Source organism: Salvelinus namaycush, chromosome 22 (genome assembly GCF_016432855.1).
Source record: "Salvelinus namaycush isolate Seneca chromosome 22, SaNama_1.0, whole genome shotgun sequence".
NCBI lineage: Eukaryota > Metazoa > Chordata > Actinopteri > Salmoniformes > Salmonidae > Salvelinus > Salvelinus namaycush.
This window is the reverse complement of record NC_052328.1, coordinates 23,174,129-23,191,545: the sequence shown is the minus strand read 5'-3', so window position 1 is coordinate 23,191,545 and position 17,417 is coordinate 23,174,129. Positions and strand designations below refer to the sequence as shown.

At 45.5% G+C, this 17,417-nt stretch overlaps 1 protein-coding gene across 2 annotated transcripts in view; it reads right to left on the bottom strand.

Moving 5' to 3' along the window:
- LOC120017940 (serine protease HTRA1A-like) overlaps window positions 1-15,955 on the bottom strand; it is a 39,871-nt gene extending 23,916 nt beyond the window's left edge. Inside the window, exons 1-3 of one of the 2 annotated variants that reach the window (XM_038960898.1) lie at window positions 15,348-15,955; window positions 3,413-3,512; window positions 2,628-2,832 (exon numbers count right to left, since the gene is read on the bottom strand). In XM_038960898.1, coding sequence (XP_038816826.1) covers window positions 2,628-2,832; window positions 3,413-3,512; window positions 15,348-15,807 — 765 coding nt within the window. In that variant the 5' untranslated portion in view covers window positions 15,808-15,955. Of the gene's footprint in view, window positions 1-2,627; window positions 2,833-3,412; window positions 3,513-9,752; window positions 9,814-15,347 lie in introns of those variants that run through there. The other variant, XM_038960899.1, reaches the window with a different exon arrangement.
- Between the last annotated feature and the right edge of the window lie 1,462 nt (window positions 15,956-17,417).

Sequence of the window (17,417 nt, the reverse complement as noted above, 5' to 3'; positions counted from 1 at the left end):
CAGGTATGTTTCACTGGTCATCCCCAAAGCCAACACCTACTTTGGCCGCCTTTCCTTCCAGTTCTCTGCTGCCAATGACTGGAACGAATTGCAAAAATCACTGAAGTTAGAGACTTATATCTCCCTCACTAACTTTAAGCGTTAGCTGTCAGAGCAGCTTACCGATTGCTGCAGCTGTACACAGCCCATCTGTAAATAGCCCATCCAACCAACTACCTACCTCATCCCCATATTTGTTTTTATGCTCTTTTGCACACCAGTATTTCTACTTCCACATCCTCATCTGCACATATATCACTCCAGTGTAAATTCCTAATTTGTAATTGCTTCGCCACTATTGGCCTATTTATTGCCTTACCTCCTTACTTAATTTGCACAGACTGTATTCAAATTTTTCTATTGTGTTATTGACTGTACGTTTGTTTATCCCATGTGTAACTCTGTGTTGTTGTTTTTGTCGCACTGCTCTGCTATATCTTGGACAGGTTACAGTTGTAAATGAGAACTTGTTCTCAACTGGCCTAACTGGTTAAATAAAGGTGAAATAATTACAATAAAAAAATTGAGGAATACACCACCTCAGTCATCGGCTTCATCAATAAGTGCATCCATGACGTCCCCCCCACAGTGACTGTATGTACATATCCCAACCAGAAGCCATTACAGGCAACATCCACATTGAGCTAAACGCTAGAGCTGCTGCTTTCAAGGAGTGGGAGATAAATCCAGACGATTATAAGAAATTCCGCTATGCCCTCAGACGAACTATCAAACAAGCAAAGCGTCAATACAGGATTAAGATTGAATCCTACTACACCGGCTATGATGCTCGTCGGATGCGGCAGAGCTTGAAACTATTACGGACTACAAAGGGAAACCCAGACGCGAGCTGCCCAGTGACGTGAGCCTACCAGACGAGCTAAATGCCTTTTATGCTCGCTTCGAGGCAAGCAACACTGAAGCACCAGTTATTCTGGATGACTGTGTGATAACGCTCTCGGTAGCCAATGTGAACAAATCCTTTAAACAGTTCAACATTCACAAAGCCGCTGGGCCAGACGGATTACAAGGACGTGTACTCAAAGCATGCGTGAACCAACTGTCAAGTGTCTTCACTGACATTTTCCACCTCTCCCTGACCGAGTCTGTAATACCCACATGTTTCAATCAGACCACCATAGTCCCTGTGCCCACGGAAGCGAAGGTAACCTGCCTAAATAATTACCGCCCCGTGGCACACACGTCGGTAGCCATGAAGTGCTTTGAAAGGCTGGTCATGGCTCACATCAACAGCATCCTCCCGGACGCCCTAGACCCACTCCAATTCGCATACTGCCCCAACAGATCCACAGATGACGCAATCTCAATCGCACTCCACACTGCCCTTTCTCACCTGTACAAAAGGAACACCTATGTGAGAATGCTGTTCATCGACTACAGCTCAGCGTTCAACACCATAGTGCCCACGAAGCTCATCACTAAGCTAAGGACTCTGGGACTAAACACCTCCCTCTGCATCGGGATCCTGGCCTTCCTGACGGGCCGCCCCCAGGTGATAAGAGTAGGCAACAACACATCTGCTACGCTGATCCTTAACACTGGGGCCCCTCAGGGGTGTGTACTTAGTCCCCTCCTGCATTCCCTGTTCACCCACGACTGCGTGGCCAAACACAACTCCAACACCATTATTAAGTTTGGTGACGACACAACAGTGGTAGGCCTGATCACCGGCAATGATGAGACGGCCTATAGGGAGGAGGTCAGAGAACTGGCAGTGTGGTGCCAGGACAACAACTTCTCCATCAATGTGAGTAAGACAAAGGAGCTGATCGAGGACTACAGGAAAAGGCAGGCCGAACAGGCCCCCATCAACATCAACAGGGCTGTAGTAGAGCTGGTCGAGAGTTTCAAGTTCCTTGGTGTCCACATCACCAACGAACTATCATGGTCCAAACATACCAAGACAGTCATGAAGAGGGTACGACAAAACCTTTTCCCCCTCAGGAGACTGAAAAGATTTGGCATGGGCCACCAGATCCTCAAAAGGTTCTACAGCTGCACTACCGAGAGCATCCTGACCGGTTGCATCACCGCCTGGTATGGCAACAGCTCGGCATCTGACCGTAAAGCGCTACAAAGATTAGTGCAAACAGTCCAGTACATCACTGGGGCCAAGTTTCCTGCCATCCAGGACCTATATAATAAGCGGTGTCAGAGGAAAGCCCATAAAATTGTCAGACTCTCCAGTCACCCAAGTTATAGACTGTTTTCTCTGCTACCGCACGGTAAGCGGTACCGAAGCGTCAAGTCTATGACTAAAAGACTCCACAACAGCTTCTACCCCCAAGCCATTAGACTGCTGAACAATTCATAAAAATCGCCACCAGACAATTTACATCGACAATAAATAATAAAACCTGAAACTTGATCTTTGTAACGGAATGCGTAGCACACAACACAAGCGAACTACCACAATTTTGCAACTGTTTCTAAGTGTAAACTTCTTCCCTATGTGTCCGTTTGTCTCCTATGTCAGTTATTCATGGGTTAAGTTGTTCGAATAAAGTCATTTGTACTAAATTCTGAACTGTTGAGCTATGTCTGTGACCTCTGGTGTCCCCTCTTACCGGTGAGTCGATCTTGAGGAGTGCGATGTCGGACTTCTCGTCCATGTCTTTGATATTGGCGTCGTAGGTGGCGCCACTCTTCAGCTCCACCTTTACTCGATGTTTATTGGCCACAACATGGGCGTTGGTCACAATCTGTCCATCCTCCGACACCACGAACCCTGAGCCACTGGACACTGCCACCTCCCGCTTAGAATACGTCATCCTGAGAAAGCGGGAGAGAGGGAGAGAGGGAGATAGATATGCAGAAAGGGAGAGAAAGAGAGAGAGATACATTTATAGAGATAAAGGGATGGGAGAAGGGGGATGGAGAGATAAAGACAGGGAAAGAGGATGCAAGACAGAAGGAGAAGTACGTTAAAAGGGAGGGTTTTAACTTAAATGTTTTACCAACTAGTGTGGTCTCACATCCAGGTGGGTTGTAAAGTAAACTCTGGTATGTGTCTACAGATATTCAAGGACGAACACATACACATACACACACAGCTGTGTTTACGTGACATTTCTGGACTTTTTGGAGTGTAAAATGTTTCACCATTAAAAATATTTTCCCTAACCCTAAACCTAACCCCAAAACCTTAAACCTAACCCTTCAATTTAAAATAGCATTTGAACAAATTCAGGACCTGAAAAAAGTGATTGTTTTCCTACCTTTTCAGGACATTAAGGTGAAGTGTTAGGACATTGGGGTCCTGATAATGTAGGAAAACAAGTACACACACACACACACACACACACACACACACACACACACACACACACACACACACAGGTGCCGCTCTTACTTGCGATAGAGTTCAATGTGAACCACGGCTGGGGCGATCCTCTCCACCACGTCAGCGATAAAGTTGTATTTGTGTCTCAGACTGTTTGGGTTGTCCTGGGCTAGAAATACATCAACAGAGACAGGACGTTGGGATAAAAAAATTTACTCAAAAACAACCACACACACAAATACAACAAAATGATGTAACAGCAATGCAAGAATAAGCCCAGTATATGAAACTGGTCTCAAAGAGAACTGGAAAAGATGACAGTCCGTTTGTGGCATAGACAGAGTCTTCCCCGTGCTTCTGTCTCTGTCTGTAAGTGCCTTTGATTCTTCCGTAAGAAGATAAGTCAGAAAATGTTGATGACTGACCATGTAATTACATCATACTGAGAAGGCATACAAGTATTTTTCCAGGCTGTGAATTACTGTAAGTCTTTTCTGAAGATTATCATAGACATTTTGCTTTTTAAAGACAAGATAATCATGTTTCATCTCCTTTATCTTTCCACACCCCTCAAGTAATTATGTTTAAAATAAAGAAAGCACCATAGCGGTTTTGTCATACAATCCTAAACCTTGCTGTAGTTTGTAAAGGTTGTTTATTTCAATTATATTACGTGGCAAAGAGGCGCCCATAAGCCTAGAAGATGAGTTGTGAAAAAAAGACTTCCTGCTTGAGGCACAGTTAAACCAACACAAGAGTAGAATGAGCACAGTCTTGGCGTACTGTATCCTACTTAATTATATGTTGAGAATACCCCATTTCTTTCCTGTGTAAGAAGGGAAATTCCATGATGGCATCCATATCCTCAGGATAGCTGTAATTTGCCCCAAGATATGGGGATAGTATGATGGCGTAAGTCCCCAGTTCAAATGTTTAAGATATGAGTGCATCGGTCCGCGGGCCTGCTCCGGTATCTAGACCTGAGATCAATCTGAAGTACCTGAAGTACCTGTTGTCACGTTCCTGACCTGTTTTCTGTTAGTTTTGTATGTGTTAGTTGGTCAGGACGTGAGTTTGGGTGGGCAGTCTATGTTTTCTGTTTCTATGTTGGTTTAAAGGGTGACCTAATATGGCTCTCAATTAGAGGCAGGTGGTTTTCATTTCCTCTGATTGAGAGTCATATTAAGGTAGGTGTTTTCACACTGTTTGTTTGTGGGTGGTTGTTTCCTGTGTCAGTGTGTGTTGCACCATACGGGACTGTCTAGGTTTGTTTGTACGTTCGTTTTTTTATGTAGTCAGTTTTCCTGTTCATGCGTTCTTCGTGTTTAATGTAAGTTCGTCGTCCAGGTCTGTCTACTCCGTTTGTTGTTTTGTTAGTTTATAGTGAAGTTCGTGTTTTCGTGTTTTCTTTAAATAAATCATGTCAACTCAAGACGCTGCATTTTGGTTTAATCCCTGCTCCTCCTCTTCGGATGAAGAGGAAGAGGAGAACCGTTACAGAACCACCCACCTATCCAGAACCAAGCAGCGCAAGTTCGAGCAGCGGCCAAGAGATCAGGACTCATGGACTTGGGAGGAAGTATTAGAGGGAAAAGGACATTGGGCGCACATTGGGGAATATCGCCGCGCTCGTGAGGAGATGGAGGCAGCGCGAGCCCAAGAGCGGTGGTATGAGGAGGCAGCAAAGAGACGTGGCTGGAAACCGGAGAATGAAGCTCAAAACCGGATTTATGAAGGTACACGGCTAGCACGGAAGCCCGTGAAGAAACCCCAAAAATTTCTTGGGGGGGGGCTAAGAGGTAGTGGGCCGAGGGCAGGTAGGAAACCTGCGCCCACTTCCCAGGCTTACCGTGGAGAGCGGGAGTACGGGCAGACATCGTGTTACGCAGTAGAGCGCATGGTGTCTCCTGTACGTGTGCATAGCCCGGTGCGGGTTATTCCACCTCCCCGCACTGGTAGGGCTAGATTGGGCATTGAGCCAGGTGTCATGAGGCCGGCTCAACGCGTCTGGTCTCCAGTGCGTCTCCTCGGGCCGGCTTACATGGCACCAGCCTTACGCATGGTGTCCCCGGTTCGCCTACATAGCCCGGTGCGGGTTATTCCACCTCCCCGCACTGGTCGGGCGACGGGGAGCATTCAACCAGGTAAGGTTGGGCAGGCTCAATGCTCAAGGGAGCCAGTACGCTTGCACGGTCCGGTATTTCCGGCGCTACCTCCCCGCCCCAGCCCAGTACCACCAGTGCCTACACCACGCACCAGGCTTCCAGTGCGTTTTCAGAGCCCTGTTCCTCCTCCACGCACTCTTCCTATGGTGCGTGTCTCCAGCCCAGTGCCTCCAGTTCCGGCACCACGCACTAAGCCACCTGTGCGTCTCCAGAGTCCTGTACGCACTGTTCTTTCTCCCCGCACTCATTCTGAGGTGCGTGCTCTCAGCCCGGTACCACCAGTCCCGGTACCACGCACCAGTCCTATAGTGCGCTTTGAGAACTCAGTGTGTCATGTTACCGCTCCCCGCACTAGCCTTGAGGTGCGTGTCTCCAGTCCGGTACCACCAGTTCCGGTACCACGCACCAGGCCTACAGTGCGTCTCAGCCGGTCAGAACTGCCCGTCTGCCAAGCGGCGCCTGAACTGCCCGTCTGCCAAGCAGCGCCTGAACTGCCCGTCTGCCAAGCAACGCCTGAACTGCCCGTCTGCCAAGCGGCGCCTGAACTGCCCGTCTGTCAAGCGGCGCCTGAACTGCCCGTCTGTATTGAGCCTGCAAAGCCGCCCGTCTGCCATGAGCCTGCAAAGCCGCCCGTCTGCCATGAGCCTACAGAGCCGTCCGCCAGACAGGAGCCGCTAGAGCCGTCCGCCAGACAGGAGCCGCTAGAGCCTTCCGCCAGACCGGATCAGCCAGAGCCTTCCGCCAGACCGGATCAGCCAGAGCCTTCCGCCAGACCGGATCAGCCAGAGCCTTCCGCCAGACCGGATCAGCCAGAGCCGTCAGCTAGCCATGAGCGTCCAGAGCCGTCAGCTAGCCATGAGCGTCCAGAGCCGTCAGCGAGCCATGAGCGTCCAGAGCCGTCAGCGAGCCATGAGCGTCCAGAGCCGTCAGCCAGCCATGAGCGTCCAGAGCCGTCAGCCAGCCATGAGCGTCCAGAGCCGTCAGCCAGCCATGAGCGTCCAGAGCCGTCAGCCAGCCATGAGCGTCCAGAGCCGTCAGCCAGCCATGAGCGTCCAGAGCCGTCAGCCAGCCATGAGCGTCCAGAGCCGTCAGCTAGCCATGAGCGTCCAGAGCCGTCAGCCAACCATGAGCTGTCCCTCAGTCCAGAGCTGCCATGTATCCAGAACTGCCCCTCAGTCCAGAGCTGTCTCTCTGTCCGGAGCTGCCCTTCAGTCCGGAGTTGCCCCTCTATCCTGAGTTGCCCCTCTATCCTGAGCTACCTCTCTATCCTGAGCTACCTCTCTATCCTGAGCTACCTCTCTATCCTGACCTACCTATCTGTCCTGAGCTACCTTGTCCCGGAGCTGTCCCTTATTTTGATGTTACCCGGTATAGTAGGTGGGTGGAGTAAGAGGGTGGTCATTCTGAGGGAGAGACGTAAGCTGGGATTGACTATGGTGGGGTGGGGACCTCGCCCAGAGCCTGAGCCACCACCGTGGTCAGATGCCCACCCTGACCCTCCCCTAGACTTTGTGCTGGTGCGCCCGGAGTTCGCACCTTAAGGGGGGGGTTATGTCACGTTCCTGACCTGTTTTCTGTTAGTTTTGTATGTGTTAGTTGGTCAGGACGTGAGTTTGGGTGGGCAGTCTATGTTTTCTGTTTCTATGTTGGTTTAAAGGGTGACCTAATATGGCTCTCAATTAGAGGCAGGTGGTTTTCATTTCCTCTGATTGAGAGTCATATTAAGGTAGGTGTTTTCACACTGTTTGTTTGTGGGTGGTTGTTTCCTGTGTCAGTGTGTGTTGCACCATACGGGACTGTCTAGGTTTGTTTGTACGTTCGTTCTTTTATGTAGTCAGTTTTCCTGTTCATGCGTTCTTCGTGTTTAATGTAAGTTCGTCGTCCAGGTCTGTCTACTCCGTTTGTTGTTTTGTTAGTTTATAGTGAAGTTCGTGTTTTCGTCTTTTCTTTAAATAAATCATGTCAACTCAAGACGCTGCATTTTGGTTTAATCCCTGCTCCTCCTCTTCGGATGAAGAGGAAGAGGAGAACCGTTACACCTGTTCAATGTTATGATGATACTTGGCCCGTCCTCTTGACACAGACAGACTGATTTGTTTCCACAGACACATCATTGCATTGGAAATGAAGGAGAATGGGTTTTGGCCAGTTGATGACGAAATCTTTCTTGCTGATTTGGGAAAATCACAAACCAGATGTAGTCAGTGTGTGCTCCTTCCATAGCAGTGCAGGTTACTGTTGCCAGTGTTGCCTTTTCTGTAGACCGTGACAGGATATTTCTTAATGAGACACTCTATCTGAGGAGCTGGGGCTCAGATCAGGTCAACGACTGCTGGAATGAAGTCGACCGCTAGACAAATAGAAAAGCATATGGACCAAGGATGAGAGCATCTACTTGAACCTCAACTCCCTCCAAAATCCTGAATATCATTGGAATGCCTTTGAAAAGGAGTTTTAATAACTATCAGTTTTTACTGTTCTGAAATGATGGAGGACATATGCATAAGCCTTACAGAAGTATATACATACAGTATGTTGAGTCGACCCACATTTACTGTCTGCCATAAATTGACAGAGTAAAATAAAAAATACTTACAGAAATCCTACGCATGCACGCACGCACGCGCGTGTGCACACACACACACAGTTAAACCGAGATAATGGCTTTTTGATTGAAGTGTTCTGACCCCATGCAGGCATGCTTCACTACAGACTGAGAGAGGAGAGAGAGGGGGACCAGGGGAGACGCTCTTAAACAGCTACACAAGCTATACATAGGTTAGGGTATTCAAGCATCAGGCTTCAGGTCTCATTTTGAATTGAACAATGTCATATTGATGAAATAAATCAAAACTCCAATTCTACAGAGGCAAAGCAAAGCCTATCCTATCAGGGTGTAGATGTAGCCTGTCTATTGTGGCTCCCTGAAAGGTAGTCCTTGTTGTCCTATCAGTTACCTTCTTCTTGTCTGGCTGTCTGGCTGTGCTTTTGTAGCCCTCAATTTCACCTCCTCAGAGGTGGGGGAACCAGACGAAAGAGTGGAGGAGGATGGGGGTAGTATAGTTATCCTAAATGGTTCTGTAGTGCCACATTTTCTCTCGACTTGTCTCGTTACGTCTATGCAACATGTAGCAACACACAAAACCACTCATAAGCTCATACGGCAGGTAGCTCAGCGGTTAAGAGCGTTGGGACTGTAGGCTAACCGTAAGGTTGCTGGTTCGACTCCCCGAGCTGACTAGGTGAAAAATCTGGCGATGTGCCCTTGAGCAAGGCACGTAACCCTAATTGCTCCTGTATGTCACTCTGGATAAGGGCATCTACTAAATGACTCAAATGTAAAAATATAATGAAACAATGTGCTTGTCATGCTGTCCATGGGCCAGCTCAGTAACCTCCTGTCAAAGAGACATTCCACCCCTGGCATTCCATCCCTCTATTAGACACACTGTGTCCATCTCCCTATAATTCCCATATGTCTGCTATACAAACTCACTGACCTCTCCAGGAAAAGAAACCTGATTCTTGTATCAAGCACTCCCCAACACACACCGGTCTGCCTGCCTGTCCACACTGTTGCTGCTTTATGAGTTTTTCCATAAGGAAGCTGCTCTTCCTTTCCCCCATCCTACAGGCAGAGGGATTGGGTTGCAGTGTCAGTGGGGTTGTATTCCCTCTGCGGTATCACTGTAGTCCAGGTCCCTTGCTGCAAGGCTGTGGTGCAGGAAATGCATTGGTTCCACTGAATACACACTCACTAAGTCTTTGAAAGTGTCCCTAAGTCACATGAAACATATTCCCTGAGCTGTGCGAACATACACGGAAAAGCCCAATCCCAATTCAGACCATTGTTTCGTGATAACCTGCTGGTGAATTTAAAGTGCCAAGAGAGAAAGTGTGAAGGGGAGAGGGAGAGAGGGAGAGAGAAAGAAAGAAAGAAAAAAGGAAAGAAAGAAAGAAAACAGAGCGCTGAAAGGAAGAGTGGCAAGTGAGAGGCAGAGACGAGAAGGCTGGGAGAAAATACGTGTACGATCAGCATACTGTACATGATCCACCAAGCATAATCACAGACAATTTTCATTCTCTAACTGTACACCAACACAGCTTGCCAATGTAAAGCTAGCAAGCCCCAATCACTCACCAGAGCTATGCATTATGTTGCTGTTCCTTTGGGTGTGAATTGAAATGAAATGCATGAAAAGGTTGTTCTCAGCATCCTAAAGTCAACATGTTTATTCTCTTACCTCTTGTAAAATATCAATACATCTCAAACGTGTTTCTGCAGGCCATATATGCCATTCTGTGACTAAATGAGTTATTTAAGAAAACACACAACGGGCCCACGGGACAGCAACATTTGACCTAAATCGTGTGCCAGCTCAAACAACTTGCATAATCGACAACTTCAGAAAACAGATTCAAATGACATCATGCACCAATGTAATTTAATGTGTTTGCTTTAAGAGAGGCCATTGAGGCCAGTGGTCCGGAGTCTCTCTTTACTTGGCCAGGGGCCTTCATGTAGCTTGGCACAGAGCTGCACTCTGTTTTCTTAGGCTGTCTGGAGCTGGAGAGGAGCTGGATCAAGTGTTTGCATCCCAAATGTTTGCAAAATCACTGAAGAGACACTCTCTGACATAACTTTGGCATGCCTTGTGTGTCCTTGTGTTGGAAAAGGTAAACATATGGAGACATTAAAAATAAATAGTCTACTGTCATACACATACTGTACATTATGTGCCTGCACACGTACATTAACTGTCTGACAATGAATAATCTAGAACCCAAAAGGGTTCTTCAGCTGTCCCCATAGGAGAACCCTTTGAATAACCCTTTTGGGTTCCAAGTAGAACCTTTTCCACGGAGGGTTCTACTTTGAACCAAAATGGGTTCTACCTGAAACCAAAAAGGGTTCTCCTATGGGGACAGCCGAAGAACCCTTTTGAACCCTTGTGGTCCAACTAAGAACTAAACACATGGGGCCCAATTCCGACTTAGGAAATTACGCCTTTCCTACGCACTCCTTTCCTACTTACTTCTCAGTAGTTGGAATTCAGACTAACATGAAGATGTGTAAAGGGCTTTGCAGGCGTGATTCCATTCCGCTCGCTGAATAAATGTAATTCAATCGCTGAAAACCCTCCCACTCGCTGGACAACAGATTTTCATTCAATACGGTTTTCAGTACATTTATCTTAAGTCATCCCTTTAAATACAGTGTACCTTTTAATTAGAATTTTGTCGACAGATTTAATAGAATATATCGAGAGAACAGGTTCAGAATATTAGCAATCAATGAAAGAAAGCCATCTACAGTATATGCATATGTCTTTGTTTCAGCACCAATTGGTAGCTTTAAAAATACTCTGATCTTGTAGATGGGGTTAGGAAAGTATTTATGAATCATAAAAAACAGGTTTGGAGAGCCTTTAGCATGAAAGAAAAAAAACTGTGTTTTGATCCATTCTGAAAATATCGGACCAAGGTGCAGCGTGGTAGGCGTACATCATAGATTTATTAAATTAACACCAAAAAACAAGAAAGATAAACGACACGTAAAGTTTTGTAGCGCTAACACAGCAACTATACAAAAACAAGATCCCACAAACTAAGGTGGGAAAAAGGCTGCCTAAGTATGATCCCCAATCAGAGACAACGATAGACAGCTGCCTCTGATTGGGAACCATACCAGGCCAAACAAAGAAATAGGAAAACTAGATTGCCCACCCTAGTCACACCCTGACCTAACCAAATAGAGAATAAAAAGGCTCTCTAAGGTCAGGGCGTGACACATTCAATTCTTTAACCCACAGTAATGTTGGAAGATTAGTGTACATAGAATTATAATAGGGAGAACAGAGGAAGCAAATTAAGGTAAACTAAACAATGGAATTATATGGAATGATAATGTAGGCTAAACCAACTGAAGGGAACTAAAAGTACATTGGCAGTTGAATATGTGTTGATATTAAGCCTACTGACGGACGATACTGATAGAGGCTAATATTTAACATGATAGAAATAGGAAATAGAGAAAGTCGGAGTAACTCATTATTAAAAGATTTGAGAGTGCCCATCCCTGCAAGTTAAAAGGTTGTACAATTTAAATTCTGCATAATGGCACAGCATTTCATAAACTTTACTGTGGGAAAGTTGATATGTGAATATGCTTCAGTTTGCTCTCATATGACTGGTTTCACACTAAGATTGAATCATACTACACCGGCTTCGACGCTCGTCGGATGTGGCAGGGCTTGCAAACTATTACAGAATACAACGGGAAGCAGCGAGCTGCCCAGTGACACGAGCCTACCAGACGAGCTAAATCACTTCTATGCTCGCTTCGAGGCAAGCAACACTGAGGCATGCATGAGAGCATCAGCTGTTCCGGACGACTGTGTGAACACACTCTCCGTAGCCGACATAAGACCTTTAAACAGGTCAACATACAAGGGCATGACAAAGCCTATTCCCCCTCAGGAAACTAAAAAGATTTGGCATGGGTCCTGAGATCCTCAAAAGGTTCTACGGCTGCAACATCGAGAGCATCCTGACCGGTTGCATCACTGCCTGGTACGACAATTGCTCGGCCTCTGACCGCAAGGCAATTCAGAGGGTAGTGCGTACGGCCCAGTACATCACTGGGGCAAAGCTGCCTGCCATCCAGGACCTCTACACCAGGCGGTGTCAGAGGAAGGCCCTAAAATTTGTCAAAGACCCCAGCCACCGCAATCATAGACTGTTCTCTCTACTACCGCATGGCAAGTGGTACTGGAGTACCAAGTCTAGGGCAAAAAGGCTTCTCAACAGTTTTTACCCCCAAGCCATAAGACTCCTGAACAGGTAACCAAATGGTTACCCGGACTATTTGCATTGTGTGCCCCCCCAACCCCTCTTTTACACTGCTGCTACTCTCTGTTTATCATATATGCATAGTCACTTTAACTATACATTCATGTACATACTACCTCAATTGGCCCGACCAATCAGTGCTCTTGCACATTGGCTAACCGGGCTATCTGCATTGTGTCCCACCAGCCGCCAACCCCTCTTTTTATACTACTGCTACTCTCTGTTCATCATATATGCATAGTCACTTTAACCATACCTACATGTACATACTACCTCAATAAGCCTGACTAACCGGTGTCTGTATATAGCCTTGCTACTGTTATTTTCAAATGTAATTTTACTGTTGTTTTATTTCTTTGCTTACCTACACACACACACACACCTTTTTTTCCGCACTATTGGTTAGAGCCTGTAAGTAAGCATTTCACTGTAAGGTCTACACCTGTCGTATTCGGCGCACGTGACAAATAAACTTTGATTTGATTTGATTTGACTCCAACAATTCTAAGTTCAAATTTATCTGAAACAAGTGTCAATCAGATTAGTCATTGACCTAGCTCTTATCAAGTTCTTATCAAGTTGCATGGAGAATGTTATTATTTATATCAGAAAAAAAAGAAAGTAGATGCTTTTTCCACTTGGAACTGGTAGGTTCGCTAGACCTTATTCATGGTTTCCTCGAGTGTAAAGGTGGTGGAATTAAGTCAAGGTCAGAATACAGCATATTTGAAGACATACCTCCGCCTCACCTTCATTTAGTCTAAACTACATGACCAGGAGTATGTGGACACCTGCTCGTCAAACATCTCATTCCAAAATCATGGGCATTAATATGGAGTTGGTCCCCCCCTTTGCCTCTATAACAGCCTCCACTCTTCTGGGAAGGCCTTCCACTAGATGTTGGAACATTGCTGCAGGGACTTGCTTCCATTCAGCCAAAAGAATATTAGTGAGGTTAGGCAATTAGGGCTGGCTCGTAGTTGGTGTTCCAATTCATCCCAAATGTGTTCTATGGGGTTGAGGTCAGGGCTCTGTGCAGGCCAGTCAAGTTCTTCCACACCGATCTCGACAAACCATTTCTGTATGGACCTCGCTTCCTGCACGGGGGCATTGTCATGTTGAAACAGGAAAGGACCTTCCAAAAACTGTTGCCACAAAGTTGGAAGCACAGCATCGTCTAGAATGTCATTGTATGATGTAGCATTAAGATTTCCCTTCACTGGCACTAAGGAGCCTAGCCCGAACCATAAAAAACAGCCCCAGACCATTATTCCTCCTCCACCAAACTTTACAGTTGGCACTATGCATTGGGGCAGGTAACGTTCACCTTGCATCCGCCAAACCTAGATTTGTCTGTTGGACTGCCAGATAGTGAAGTGTGATTCATCACTCCAGAGAATACGTTTCCACTGCTATAGAGTCTAATGGCGGTGAGCTTTACACCACTCCAGCCGACACTTGGCATTGCGCATGGTGATCTTATGCTTGTGTGCGGCTGCTCGGCCAAGGAAACCCATTTCATGAAGGTCCTGACGAACAGTTATTGTGCTGATGTTGCTTCCAGAGACACTTTGGAACTCGGTAGTGAGTGTTGCAACCGAGGACAGACAATTATTTCACGCCACACGCGCACTCGGCTGTCCCGTTCTGTGAGCTTGTGTGGCCTGCCAATTCGCAGCTGAGCCGTGGATGCTCCTAGATGTTTCCACTTCACAATAACAGCACTTACAGTTGACCGGGGCAGTTCTAGAAGGCCAGAAATTTGACGAACTGACTTGTTGGAAAGGTGGGATCCTGTGACGGTGCAATGTTGAAAATCACTGAGCTCTTCAGTAAGGCCATTCTTCTGTCAATGTTTGTCTATGGAGATCGCATGGCTGTGTGCTCGATTTTATACACCTGTCAGCAATGGGTGTGGCTGAAATAGCCAAATCCACTAATTTGAAGGGGTGTCCACATACATTAAATATATAAAAGTATCTCTACCCACAATGAATAGCAGGTGAATAGCACACTAGAAAGGGAATTCCATTCCATTTCGGGTCAGAATCGGGCTCTTGGAGCACATAAAACACACAAACACAGTTAAAGATCACTGGCTCATCTCTCTACCACCTGTAGGTGAGTTGTGAGTGTGAAGGTTGTCTTTGTACCATCCTCAGTGTCATTCACATTTCAGAACAGAATTCACTATGCTATGACACAATGCACTTGCAATTAGAAAGTTGAGGGAAATAGAAACCGCTTAAAAGGCTGCCACAAATCTATTAATGTTATGATATTTCATAACGAAAAAAAAAATGTCTGGGATGGATAGATGGTCTGGTTTATGTTGTGCCCCACTGACTCTGATAACAAGTGTCTCCGTTTGCAGGTCAGCTGCACTGGCTGAAACTGAGTCCAAACAATTAAATAATACATTATCCATGGTGAAGTCAGCAACAATGACCTATTGCATTAATTATGCTACTTTAGATAAATTAATTTGGAGGGTTATTCCCATGTGACTGTACGCATACCAGAGCTAATCCATACGTTAATAACAAGTTAATAGAATTAGTGACTTAGTTCAAACAAGCAAAACTAAGCAAGGATTACTGCTTTTCATGAGTGAATGAACAAAACCAAAAACCAACGCATTTCAATGGTAGCCTTTGTTTTACTGTCAAAGGACACGATGTTTGTGCGCGTGGGATTCATAATCAGCTGCCATATCTGGATGTTGTTGCCCACCAGACTGTCACACACTGATTCCTTTCTGGTGAGAATTCATGACTCTAAGCATCAGCCAGGCTGAATCTGATTTGATATAGATTGGATTTTCGCGTAAAGCTTCCATTGAATGCGAAAATTATGCGTAATCGAGTTATGCTCACTGATTTAAAGTTAGGAAGCCACCAGAAATAATGAATATGAAATACACACAAACAGCACATTCAAGACGGTGAAATGGGAATTGTATGTATAATATTCTTCAAAGCCTTTACCTTTCCCACAAGCTCCCCGTTGAATGAACATAACAGGTGGCTGCTGAAGTTTCAGTGCCCGGTTGCTGACTCTCTTAAGCTCGCAGATGTTACGGTAGGATACACCGTCGCTACCACATACAGGGTCCGTAGTTTTGCAGGCGCAAACGCCGCTCTTCCCTCTTCTTCTGACGGTGGCAGAGTACCCCACTCCGCCGGACACCGAACACTCCAACCCCTCTCCGCACACCGGGTCTCCAAGCTTTCCATTGCCGCCGCACGCTTCGCCGTCTCCAGAGGCACACACGGGGCAGCAGTTGCAGTGGTCCAGGACTTGTCCTGCTAAGCACTCCGCTGGCATACGGGGACACATCGCCTTGTGACAACGACTGGGACAGCTGATAACGTACCTATTGGAGATCTGTGCTTCAGCAAGTAGGGATGCCAAGCAAACGGTTACGCACAATATTGACCAAAACATGGTGGTTTACTGTGAAACACAGTTTCAAAATATGGGAAAGTAAACAAAAAGTGTCCGGGCTTCTCTAAACTTGCAGTACTTTGGTACATGTGAGCTGAGGAGTGTAGAGCAGAGCAGTTGATGTAAGGGATTAAGAGAAGCTCCACTTCCACTGTGCACCAATAAGCAACTGAGTTTTTTAGCTGGCACTGCATTTATATAAAAGCCTACTCAATTCCACATGGCCCGGCACACTTTCTATGCAATAACAATACGCATGTCTATGGTTGGTGTGTGTGTCACGTGCTAAAGGGAAGCGCTTTGGTATGTATTCATACATTTTTTCATTAGGCCTATTTGAATGAATTCTATTTTGAAATAGAAGAAACTTAGAATATGCTACACATTTGGAATAGGCCTATCATGGATCAAAATGTGATTTTATGGGAAGCCATTACATGTTTTATTAAAAACAATGCAACTGCATTTGCATCTAAGCTGAATAAATCACAATTAAAAAAGATCTCTGAATTGAAAAAGTTGTTAATGACACAAAAAGCAAACACTTTCTTCAGACCAGGTAGTGACTACTCTTTTCAACCTAGTCTGAGAGCATCTCGTATTATTCTGTACGTAAATCGTGACCCTTCATTTAGTATGATATGATATGCATTAATTTGAGGATGTCCATCACCCATTTCGTATTATATGTTACGAATTAGACTCGAATTTGCAACCTATGGGACATATGGGACTTGACTCCAATTTCATTCAGATTATTAAAATACTATATACCAATACTTCGCCATAGTAATAACAGGCAATACCTGCTCTGTTCCTTTGAGAATCCTTCGAAGTAGCAGGTAACGTGATCTCATCTCACCTTCGCTACTTTTATTGTCGATGGAGCCCCTGGCACAAATCAAAAGAAATTAGACCAATATCTCTCAATTCTACGGATGACGTCAACTTATTATACACCGACAATATCTTACTTTATCTAGACAATGTACTGCAATCCCTCCTTAAATCTTTAAAGATCATGGACAAATTCAGCTCCATCTCAAGTTGTAAAATAAATCTAACCAAATCTGCCCTACTGCCTCTCAAGACCCGGATGAGGACTCCATCTCTACTTATGAAATCGCAATCGTTTCCCATTTTAAATATCTGGAAATAGATATACAGTATTTCCTTCCTTCCTAAAATCATTGGCAGAAACTTTAACAGAACACTCAAATCAATTCAATATCCCAGTTGCTTTAACTGGCAGAATATCTATTGTAAAAATGAATATACTGCCACGGCTGAATTTCTGTAGCTCAATGCTTCCCTTGTCTCCCCCTTCTGGCTATTGGGATAAAAACCATAGTGCAGTTTCAAAATGTATATGGCAAGGTAAGTGATTCCAGATAAAATGAACAAACTTGCAAAGAGGGAAAGACGTAGGACTATCCATACCAAACTTAAAATTGTATATCCAGGCACTAGCATTTAGTCAACCCCCTGGCTGAGTATAGAGATACATATGGTGTCTCCTATTGCCCTGGAAGAGGTGGTCTTCACTGATATACCTTAAACAATGTAAACTACGCTTTGATCCTATTATTGCTCACACAATTTCTATTTGG